General features: G+C 49.4%; 1 protein-coding gene, 1 long non-coding RNA gene and 1 other non-coding gene across 3 annotated transcripts; all 3 read right to left on the bottom strand.

Moving 5' to 3' along the window:
* Positions 1–216: 216 nt before the first annotated feature.
* Positions 217–7,872, bottom strand: LOC119779836. Its single transcript, XM_038279653.1, has 11 exons — positions 7,863–7,872; positions 7,589–7,764; positions 6,846–7,523; positions 6,143–6,784; positions 5,562–6,043; positions 5,079–5,406; positions 4,159–4,960; positions 3,820–4,029; positions 2,425–3,698; positions 1,963–2,343; positions 217–1,902 (listed from the first exon to the last, which is right to left on the bottom strand). Exons 1-11 carry the CDS (start codon positions 7,870–7,872, stop codon positions 775–777), a joined length of 6,111 nt encoding a protein of 2,036 aa, XP_038135581.1. The 3' UTR covers positions 217–774.
* An 85-nt stretch (positions 7,873–7,957) lies between these two features.
* On the bottom strand, positions 7,958–8,455 carry LOC119779878. Its single transcript, XR_005280304.1, has 3 exons — positions 8,347–8,455; positions 8,164–8,250; positions 7,958–8,074 (listed from the first exon to the last, which is right to left on the bottom strand). It is a non-coding gene; the product is annotated as an uncharacterized LOC119779878 (long non-coding RNA).
* A 1,208-nt stretch (positions 8,456–9,663) lies between these two features.
* On the bottom strand, positions 9,664–9,736 carry trnam-cau. The gene has a single exon. It is a non-coding gene; the product is annotated as a tRNA-Met (tRNA).
* Positions 9,737–10,250: the final 514 nt, after the last annotated feature.

Here is a 10,250-nt window from a genome sequence, read left to right as displayed (position 1 = left end):
GAGGGCCCAGAATAGGAGCTGCAGCAGGGGCCAGAGGAGGGCCCAGAACAGGAGCTGCAGCAGGGGCCAGAGGAGGGCCCAGAACAGGAGCCGCAGGAAACACATGTGGAGGAGTGACAGAGAATGTCCAAAAACTGTGTTCTCTTAAAGCCGAGGGGATAATATGTCTCTGTGTGGCCACCAGAGCAACTGTCATTAGTTGAGGCCTTTTGGGTGGAGCAGGGAGAAGCTGCCGCTGTTGTGATGGATTTTTGCCATCTGTAAACTGCAGCTTTCTTTTTAATTTTGCCTGTCCCACAGTGTTAGCTGGTAGACTGTACAGATGCATTGGTGCTGAATGAGGTATGGCATAATGGGGACGTATATTGGCGGGGAGAAGTGGTTCGCTGGCTATAGAAAACCGGCTAGGAAAGTTAATCCCTTGTTGCACTACAGCTGTTTCTTGCCTTTTGACCCTTTTATTATGCCACTGAACCAGGGTGGTGTAGCTCACATCCACCAGCTGCAATGTAGTCTGTTGCATGACATCTCCATTTGCTAAAATTAGCTGTCTGATTTTTCTGTAGTCCTGAAGAATCAGATCCCATCTTGAGACTGTGCTAGTCCCTTTTTTTTTCGGACTACGATGGATATTGCAAAGGCGAACGAATATGGTCTCAACCAGGCGGCAGCAGTCTGGCCATTGAGCAGATGGGGCTATGGTGGTTTTATTTATCTACTGTTCTACAGTTTACCATTTATTCAAAACTATGGCATATTGCAAGCTATGGCAGACTAGGTGGAGGTTAAAACCTGTGAAGTGGCAGCAGGCTGGGTGGAGGTGGAAGCAGGCTGAGTGGAGGTGGAAGCATGCTGGGTGGATGTGGAAGCAGGCTGAGTGGAGGTGGAAGCAGGCTGAGTGGATGTGGAAGTAGGCTGAGTGGATGTGGAAGCAGGCTGAGTGGATGTGGAAGCAGGCTGGGTGGATGTGGAAGCAGGCTGGGTGGATGTGGAAGCAGGCTGAGTCGAGGTGGAAGCAGGCTGAGTGGATGTGGAAGCATGCTGGGTGGATGTGGAAGCAGGCTGGGTGGATGTGGAAGCAGGCTGAGTCGAGGTGGAAGCAGGCTGAGTGGATGTGGAAGCATGCTGGGTGGATGTGGAAGCAGGCTGAGTGGAGGTGGAAGCAGGCTGAGTGGATGTGGAAGCATGCTGGGTGGATGTGGAAGCAGGCTGAGTCGAGGTGGAAGCAGGCTGAGTGGATGTGGAAGCATGCTGGGTGGATGTGGAAGCAGGCTGAGTGGAGGTGGAAGCAGGCTGAGTGGATGTGGAAGCAGGCTGAGTGGAGGTGGAAGCATGCTGGGTGTATGTGGAAGCAGGCTGGGTGGATGTGGAAGCAGGCTGGGTGGATGTGGAAGCAGGCTGAGTGGATGTGGAAGCAGGCTGAGTGGATGTGGAAGCATGCTGGGTGGATGTGGAAGCAGGCTGAGTGGAGGTGGAAGCAGGCTGGGTGGATGTGGAAGCAGGCTGGGTGGATGTGGAAGCATGCTGGGTGGATGTGGAAGCAGGCTGAGTCGAGGTGGAAGCAGGCTGAGTGGATGTGGAAGCATGCTGGGTGGAGGTGGAAGCAGGCTGGGTGGATGTGGAAGCAGGCTGGGTGGATGTGGAAGCAGGCTGAGTCGAGGTGGAAGCAGGCTGAGTGGATGTGGAAGCATGCTGGGTGGATGTGGAAGCAGGCTGAGTGGAGGTGGAAGCATGCTGGGTGGATGTGGAAGCAGGCTGAGTGGAGGTGGAAGCAGGCTGAGTGGATGTGGAAGTAGGCTGAGTGGATGTGGAAGCAGGCTGAGTGGATGTGGAAGCAGGCTGAGTGGAGGTGGAAGCAGGCTGGGTGGATGTGGAAGCAGCCTGGGTGGATGTGGAAGCAGGCTGGGTGGATGTGGAAGCAGGCTGAGTCGAGGTGGAAGCAGGCTGAGTGGATGTGGAAGCAGGCTGGGTGGATGTGGAAGCAGGCTGAGTCGAGGTGGAAGCAGGCTGAGTGGATGTGGAAGCATGCTGGGTGGATGTGGAAGCAGGCTGAGTGGATGTGGAAGCAGGCTGAGTGGAGGTGGAAGCAGGCTGAGTCGAGGTGGAAGCAGGCTGAGTGGATGTGGAAGCATGCTGGGTGGATGTGGAAGCAGGCTGAGTGGAGGTGGAAGCAGGCTGAGTCGAGGTGGAAGCAGGCTGAGTGGATGTGGAAGCATGCTGGGTGGATGTGGAAGCAGGCTGGGTGGATGTGGAAGCAGGCTGAGTCGAGGTGGAAGCAGGCTGAGTGGATGTGGAAGCGTGCTGGGTGGATGTGGAATCAGGCTGAGTGGAGGTGGAAGCAGGCTGGGTGGATGTGGAAGCAGGCTGAGTGGAGGTGGAAGCAGGCTGAGTGGAGGTGGAAGCAGGCTGGGTGGATGTGGAAGCAGGCTGGGTGGATGTGGAAGCAGGCTGAGTCGAGGTGGAAGCAGGCTGAGTGGATGTGGAAGCATGCTGGGTGGAGGTGGAAGCAGGCTGAGTGGATGTGGAAGCAGGCTGGGTGGAGGTGGAAGCAGGCTGAGTGGATGTGGAAGCAGGCTGAGTGGATGTGGAAGCAGGCTGAGTGGATGTGGAAGCAGGCTGAGTGGAGGTGGAAGCAGGCTGAGTGGAGGTGGAAGCAGGCTGAGTGGATGTGGAAGCATGCTGGGTGGATGTGGAAGCAGGCTGGGTGGATGTGGAAGCAGGCTGAGTCGAGGTGGAAGCAGGCTGAGTGGATGTGGAAGCATGCTGGGTGGATGTGGAAGCAGGCTGAGTGGAGGTGGAAGCAGGCTGAGTGGATGTGGAAGCATGCTGGGTGGATGTGGAAGCAGGCTGAGCCGAGGTGGAAGCAGGCTGAGTGGATGTGGAAGCATGCTGGGTGGATGTGGAAGCAGGCTGAGTGGAGGTGGAAGCATGCTGGGTGGATGTGGAAGCAGGCTGGGTGGATGTGGAAGCAGGCTGAGTGGAGGTGGAAGCAGGCTGAGTGGATGTGGAAGCATGCTGGGTGGATGTGGAAGCAGGCTGGGTGGATGTGGAAGCAGGCTGAGTGGAGGTGGAAGCATGCTGGGTGGATGTGGAAGCAGGCTGAGTGGAGGTGGAAGCAGGCTGAGTGGATGTGGAAGCATGCTGGGTGGATGTGGAAGCAGGCTGGGTGGATGTGGAAGCAGGCTGAGTCGAGGTGGAAGCAGGCTGAGTGGAGGTGGAAGCATGCTGGGTGGATGTGGAAGCAGGCTGAGTGGAGGTGGAAGCAGGCTGAGTGGATGTGGAAGCAGGCTGGGTGGATGTGGAAGCAGGCTGGGTGGATGTGGAAGCAGGCTGGGTGGATGTGGAAGCAGGCTGAGTCGAGGTGGAAGCATGCTGGGTGGATGTGGAAGCAGGCTGGGTGGATGTGGAAGCAGGCTGAGTGGAGGTGGAAGCAGGCTGAGTGGATGTGGAAGCAGGCTGAGTGGATGTGGAAGCATGCTGGGTGAAGGTTTCAAGTTGTGAGGTCGCAGAGAGAAGGACACCATCTTGAAGTCCTGGTACCACTAAGTCCAAATCATCCTCATCCATGAAGCCTTCATCTTCCTCCCCTTCAGTTGGATCCACTTCTTCTAGAAGCCCATCAGTCTCCTCTGAGTCAGGCTGTGGTTTTAGAGGCTTGCCCGTTTGACTTAACAGGTAGTCAACACCCAGCAGCTCACCTGTGGAAAATTAATGAACACAGATAGCAAAACCCTTATTCACTCTTTAAACATATTAGTGACTTAGTGATACAATAGTTTAACTGTTTTTTTCCTTTGCATATATATTAAATTAAAATACCTGTGTATTTTGCTGGAGGTGTGAAGTTTGGAACGTACTCTCTTCCAAGTACCTTCAGGCTGTTCTTATTAATGCACTGTGTCATGTCTCCAGCATATGTGAGAAGACACGATGGCTTGCTGCTCACTGCTGCAGTGCCCCGATCCTGATTCCACCTGTTAAGGCCTTCCAGAATATACAGCTGGAAATTCAGCAGATTTGCGCTTGTTCCTGAAAAAAAAAACAAAAAAAAAGAACAAAACCAAAATCAAGATATTTGTGGATTTAAACTATGGCTAGTTAATTCAGTTTCGATAGCAAATACAGTTCAGCTGTGTAACTGTGGTGAAGAGGACTTACCAGGAATAAACCTGTTCAAATGGCAATGGAAAGACTCCAGAGATGTTGATCCTCCGGCACAGCGGTAGCTGGTGAGCTTGATGCCATTTTTGTTCATACTTCCTACTTCAGTGTACAACTGAATCCCTGGAACATCTTGGATGCATTTTATGTGTCGTTTTTGCACATGCCAGATGTGATCCATCCTCACTTCATCCAGCAGAGGGACGCCCATCAAGTCTCTCCCTTTTGGACCCCTCAGCTCCTCCAGCAGCCGTTCTATATGTAGAAGTGTTGCTTCCTCTCCCCGAGTCCTCCTACGGCAGTAAGTACTCAGCTCGTTTTTGGTTATTTGGCTGTCCACCATGCTGCTGGTTATACCAGGTCTCTGTTCTTGTTGGAGCTGCTTTGTTTTTGCTCTCCGGAGGAGGTCAAGATCCCCTGCATCCCACTCAAAGATGCACGAGGACAGGGCTCTCATGAAAGCAGGATAAAGGGGATGAGCATCTGTAGTACATCCCACAGTCAGACGTTGCATGAAATGCCAAATATCAAGTCGAATGTGGAGATCTGGCCACTCTCCAAACCTTGCCTGCAGCTTGCTCAGCCCATCAGTCACACAGCAGCCACAGTCAACATATAGGACCTTAGGAGGTGCAACCCCAGCCTGGCGGTACCGCTCCATCAGGCCAGCAGCCATCCTGTCAAGACCTGGACCCTCCTGCACAGTTACCACACTATTTAAGATCTGGCCCAGCTCATTGCCCACAGAAGACACCCACAGAGCCGTTCCTTTGCTGTGTCCTGCCAGCTTCTTTGTGATCTACAATTAAAAATGTGATGTTAAATCTCATTACAAGGACGTTTATTAAGGAGAATAGAATAATAGTAGTAATGCTGGTAATAATAATAAATGCTATTTTCATTATATTATTACTAACCTTTTTGGAGGAATCCATCTTTAATATGGTGCCTACTGTGGATGTGAGACTGGCTTTGATGTGGTCAATGCGTGACAAGATGTCTCTGCCATACACAGACAGCAACCAGCGATCAGTGGGGACATCAGCGGGCTCTGGGGGCTCCTGGCACACAACTGGGAACAGGCTTGGCCGATTAACAAAGTTAGAGCACTCTTCAAAATAATGCCCCAACCTATCCAGCCATTCCTCCCCATGATTTTCTTTTAGTTGTTTCAGCAGCCGTGCAGAGCTGTTCCCCTGAGTCCTATCCCGCATCAGGCGAATGACACGTATGTCACAGGCATACCTGGAATTTAGATTAATAAAGCATTTAGTTTGTAGTAACATTTACAGATCTTTTTATTTTGTACTAAGTGCAAAACTACTTTATTTATGCCTGAGAGGAATTTACAAACTCCAGTATCTTATGCCTGAAGTTACCAAACAAAATGTTTTACTTACTTCTGGGTCAGGATGAGCCGAAACAGCTTTTGGTGTGGCAAGTCCAGCTGTTCCCGGATGGTCTGGGACGTTGATATGTATGTGAGATTGCACCCACTGCACCTGAGTGTCTCTGTCACAAGCAGGTAAAACCTATCAATATCCAGGACCTTCCGAGCCCTTTTGTGGATACCAGCACCTGTAAGATGCTTCCCACAACCTCGGCAGAACACCCGGACCTTCCACTGATGGTACGGCATCCACACCATAAGCCGATGGGAAAAAAAACGATCAGGTGTTGGTATCTGGTGGTAGATCAGGGCTGGCACAGGGGGGTTATACCAGAGCTTCAAATCTGGTCGCAGTTTTCCAGAGCCAAAGAGGGTATTAGAAATCCATCTTTGATCTTGCACAGGTATGGTTTTCCTCATCTCACTTGGCAACCAGAAATTAGCTGCATCCCCCGCTGCTGCTGACTGTAGCAGGGACATTCCAGACTCCCCCTGAAAACAACACAAGAGATTTGGAAATCTGCATAAATATATCTTAATAATTGGACCTATGATTCCATGACTTTCATGAAGAAAAACTCTTGTATTTACAGATGAAACTGTCTCGCAGGTGTGTGCTGGGATCCCAGAGGATGAAGCGATGCTAGGGCTCCTCACAGCAGATAAAGAGGGACTCAGGCTGCTCTCAGAAGATGGAGAGGGACTAGGGCTTATTTCAGAGGATGGAGACAGGATAGGCGTCCTCACGGAGGATGGAGAAGGGCTAGAGGTCCTCACAGAACACAGAGTCGGGGTAGAGGTCCTCACAGAAGACAGAGACGGGGTAGAGGTCCTCACAGAGGACTGAGACGGGGTAGAGGTCCTCACAGAAGACAGAGACGGGGTAGAGGTCCTCACAGAGGACTGAGATGGGGTAGAGGTCCTCACAGAAGACGGAGACGGGGTAGAGGTCCTCACAGAGGACTGAGACGGAGTCGGGGTCCTCACAGAAGACGGAGACGGGGTAGAGGTCCTCACAGAGGACGGAGACGGGTTAGAGGTCCTCACAGAGGACGGAGACGGGTTAGAGGTCCTCACAGAGGACTGAGACGGAGTCGGGGTCCTCACAGAAGACGGAGACGGGGTAGAGGTCCTCACAGAGGACTGAGACGGAGTCGGGGTCCTCACAGAAGACGGAGACGGGGTAGAGGTCCTCACAGAGGACGGAGACGGGTTAGAGGTCCTCACAGAGGACTGAGACGGGGTAGAGGTCCTCACAGAAGACGGAGACGGGGTAGAGGTCCTCACAGAGGACTGAGACGGAGTCGGGGTCCTCACAGAAGACGGAGACGGGGTAGAGGTCCTCACAGAGGACGGAGACGGGGTAGAGGTCCTCACAGAAGACAGAGACGGGGTAGAGGTCCTCACAGAGGACTGAGACGGGGTAGAGGTCCTCACAGAAGACGGAGACGGGGTAGAGGTCCATACAGAGGACTGAGATGGGGTAGAGGTCCTCATAGAGGACTGAGACGGAGTAGAGGTCCTCACAGTAGACGGAGATGGGGTAGAGGTCCTCACAGAGGACTGAGACGGGGTAGAGGTCCTCACAGTAGACGGAGATGGGGTAGAGGTCCTCACAGAGTACTGAGACGGGGTAGAGGTTCTCACAGAAGACGGAGACGGGATAGAGGTCCTCACAGAGGACTGAGACGGAGTCGGGGTCCTCACAGTAGACGGAGATGGGGTAGAGGTCCTCACAGAGGACTGAGACGGGGTAGAGGTCCTCACAGAAGACGGAGACGGGATAGAGGTCCTCACAGAGGACTGAGACGGGGTAGAGGTTCTCACAGAAGACGGAGACGGGGTAGAGGTCCTCACAGAAGACGGAGACGGGGTAGAGGTTCTCACAGAAGACGGAGACGGGATAGTGGTCCTCACAGAGGACTGAGACGGAGTCGGGGTCCTCACAGAAGACGGAGACGGGGTAGAGGTCCTCACAGAGGACGGAGACGGGTTAGAGGTCCTCACAGAGGACTGAGACGGAGTCGGGGTCCTCACAGAAGACGGAGACGGGGTAGAGGTCCTCACAGAGGACGGAGACGGGGTAGAGGTCCTCACAGAGGACGGAGACGGGTTAGAGGTCCTCACAGAGGACGGAGACGGGTTAGAGGTCCTCACAGAGGACTGAGACGGGTTAGGTTTTTTCCGGGCCACCAAGTTGGGCTTCAGTGAATCTGACAGAGACCCACCAAAACGGGATTTAGTGAACTGAAATAATAAATATAAACTAATGTAAAATAAATCTAATATGAATCGCAGCATCTAAATACACACAAAAACATGTTGCTTGAAAGCTGTTATTATGGTTTGTTGCACGAGGCAAATGTAATACTATGAAGTATTAAGCAAAGGAACAAAAACATTTACCATGGACAAAGACAGAGGGACCCTCAAGAAAGACCGTGCGGCTGGAGCTGTATCAGCAGAAGTAGATGGTGCAGCCATAGAGTGCTGGGTCACAGGAGGAGGATGCTGCAGAGCAGGCTAAAAAAAGATATATATTCTAGGTATAAAAAGATCATTCACCAGAATTGTAAAAGACAAGACATAGCTGTTATTTTAAACCAGTTTACCTTAGCAGAGTGAAAGCTGCAATTACACGACACAGACCCTCCAAAAAGGGTGGTCTGACCTTGGGCTTGCATGGGGCATTTTTCTATCTGAAACATTACAGCATCATCCTATTAATGACAATTACTCATGCATCTTTTTTTTATTAATTAATTTATTTATTTTATACAGTGGTTTCACTTCACCTTCTGATAAAGATCATGCCATTTCTTCTGCCTTGGGGCTGGTCTATTTCCAGCATCTGAAGGCCAAACCCCACTGCTGGCAAATGCCCTGAGCCTTGCCATCCACTCCCCATCTCCCATCCCTTTATGGCTCTTTGGCTTGGTGCTCATCTGAAGACAATATAAAAAAAGAGAAGAATCAAACATAATACAGTATTAATGCACTTTATACAGCTATCGATTGGTATGAGATGAAAGGATTTAAACATTTTTACTGACATTTTAAATTAAAAAGTTACTATATTGTAAACCTTAACCTTTTAAAACTGTGTCAGTTTGCTAACAGAACATGACATCATAATACCATTAATTTACTTAATCTATGGTATATTATATTTAGCTAATGAGTAATAAAGAGGGAAAATGTGACATCATAATACCATTAATTTATTTAATCCTCAGTATATTATATTTAGCTCATGTGTAATAAAGAGGGAAAATGTGACATCATAATAAAGAGGGAAAATGTGACATAATACCATTAATTTATTCAATCTACAGTATATTATATTTAGCTCATGTGTAATAAAGAGGGAAAATGTGACATCATAATACCATTAATTTATTTAATCTACAGTATATTATCTTTAGCTAATGTGTAATAAAGAGGGAAAATGTGACATCATAATACCATTAATTTACTTAATCTGTGTTATGTTATTCGTAGCTAATGTGAAATAAAGAGGGAATAACGTTGTTTGAATGGAAGGAAACAATAAACTATATAAATGTATACTTACTGTACGGTTCGTTTTTTCTTGATGAAAAAAGTTGGCCACCGAGAGCTAAATTTTCTAAGATCGGCAACCTTTTTTCTCTCTTTTTTAATTTTCTAAGAAGATCAGAAAGTTGTTCCTTTTTTTTCTCTCTCTATTTTTTTCTACAAGTTATGCTTCACATTGATTGGCCGACTTCCATTGTGAGCTCAGACATTGATTGGCTCGTAAATCGTGACGGTGATTGGCCTGTATCCATTGTAAGCTCGGACGTTGATTGGTTCCGTATATCGTGGCGGTGATTGGCGGAGTTCCATTGTGAGCTCGGCTGCCGATAGGCTCGGTCCATTGTGAGCTGGTGCGCCATTGGTCAATCGTCCAATGTGAGAATGGAGAGGGGCGAAGCTCGTTGAATGAGAAATGCAGACTAACGCTAGCGAGGTAGCGCCACTAGCCCATACTTGATAAGACGTAACCATCATTTTGCAAAGCCGCGGATAAAGTTGCATTATAGAAAGTTAGGTGGAGAATGTTGTTAAATACTGGGAAAAGCTAAAACATACGCCCCGTGTGAGGGTTGAACTCACGACCTTCAGATTATGAGACTGACGCGCTGCCTACTGCGCCAACGAGGCCATGAAAGCTTGCTTTGGGACAGGGACTGAGTTTGTGCACAGACCTTTCTCATATCCTCCACAAGAGGGGCTGATGAGATCTGTTCCTCCAACATCCTAATGGATATACCTCCAGAGCAAGGGATCGTTTGTTCCAGTCCCATCTGCTGTGCAATCCAGTAGGTTGCTTGTCTGGAACCAGCCCACAACCCAGTAGTCAGTGACCTGAAACAAAGTCCTACAATACATTGTTTTTTTCAAACAAGGCCGCTCATATGGGTTTAGGCCTCATTTTCTGAGCATAGTTTAAAAAGGAGAAAAATAAAGATTTTTTTATAAAGTTATTTTTTGTCAGCTGCTTTGCAGTATTGTCTTGAATTATATCCCTTCAATGTTATTCTGAGACATTTTCACAAGTTCAAAACCTTTTCCAAACATAAAGTTTAGCGTCCATTTGTAAGTCTGAGTTGTCTGAGTAACAAGACTCCTGTAGATTCAGAGAGAATCTTACAGTTTGTTTTGTAACAATCTTGTT

The sequence above is a fragment of the Cyprinodon tularosa genome, unplaced genomic scaffold (genome assembly GCF_016077235.1).
Source record: "Cyprinodon tularosa strain WSP-4 unplaced genomic scaffold, ASM1607723v1 ctg152, whole genome shotgun sequence".
NCBI classification, from domain to species: Eukaryota; Metazoa; Chordata; class Actinopteri; order Cyprinodontiformes; family Cyprinodontidae; genus Cyprinodon; species Cyprinodon tularosa.
Note: the sequence above shows the minus strand (reverse complement) of the source record. Positions and strands in the feature narration are given on the sequence as shown.

Coding starts and splice junctions, on each gene's coding strand:
- LOC119779836 (XM_038279653.1), bottom strand. Junction 7,524..7,588: donor CTACCCCGTCTCCGTCTTCT/GTGAGGACCCCG, acceptor GTCCTCTGTGAG/GACCTCTACCCCGTCTCCGT. Junction 2,344..2,424: donor CTTCCACATCCACCCAGCCT/GCTTCCACATCC, acceptor ACATCCACCCAG/CCTGCTTCCACCTCCACTCA.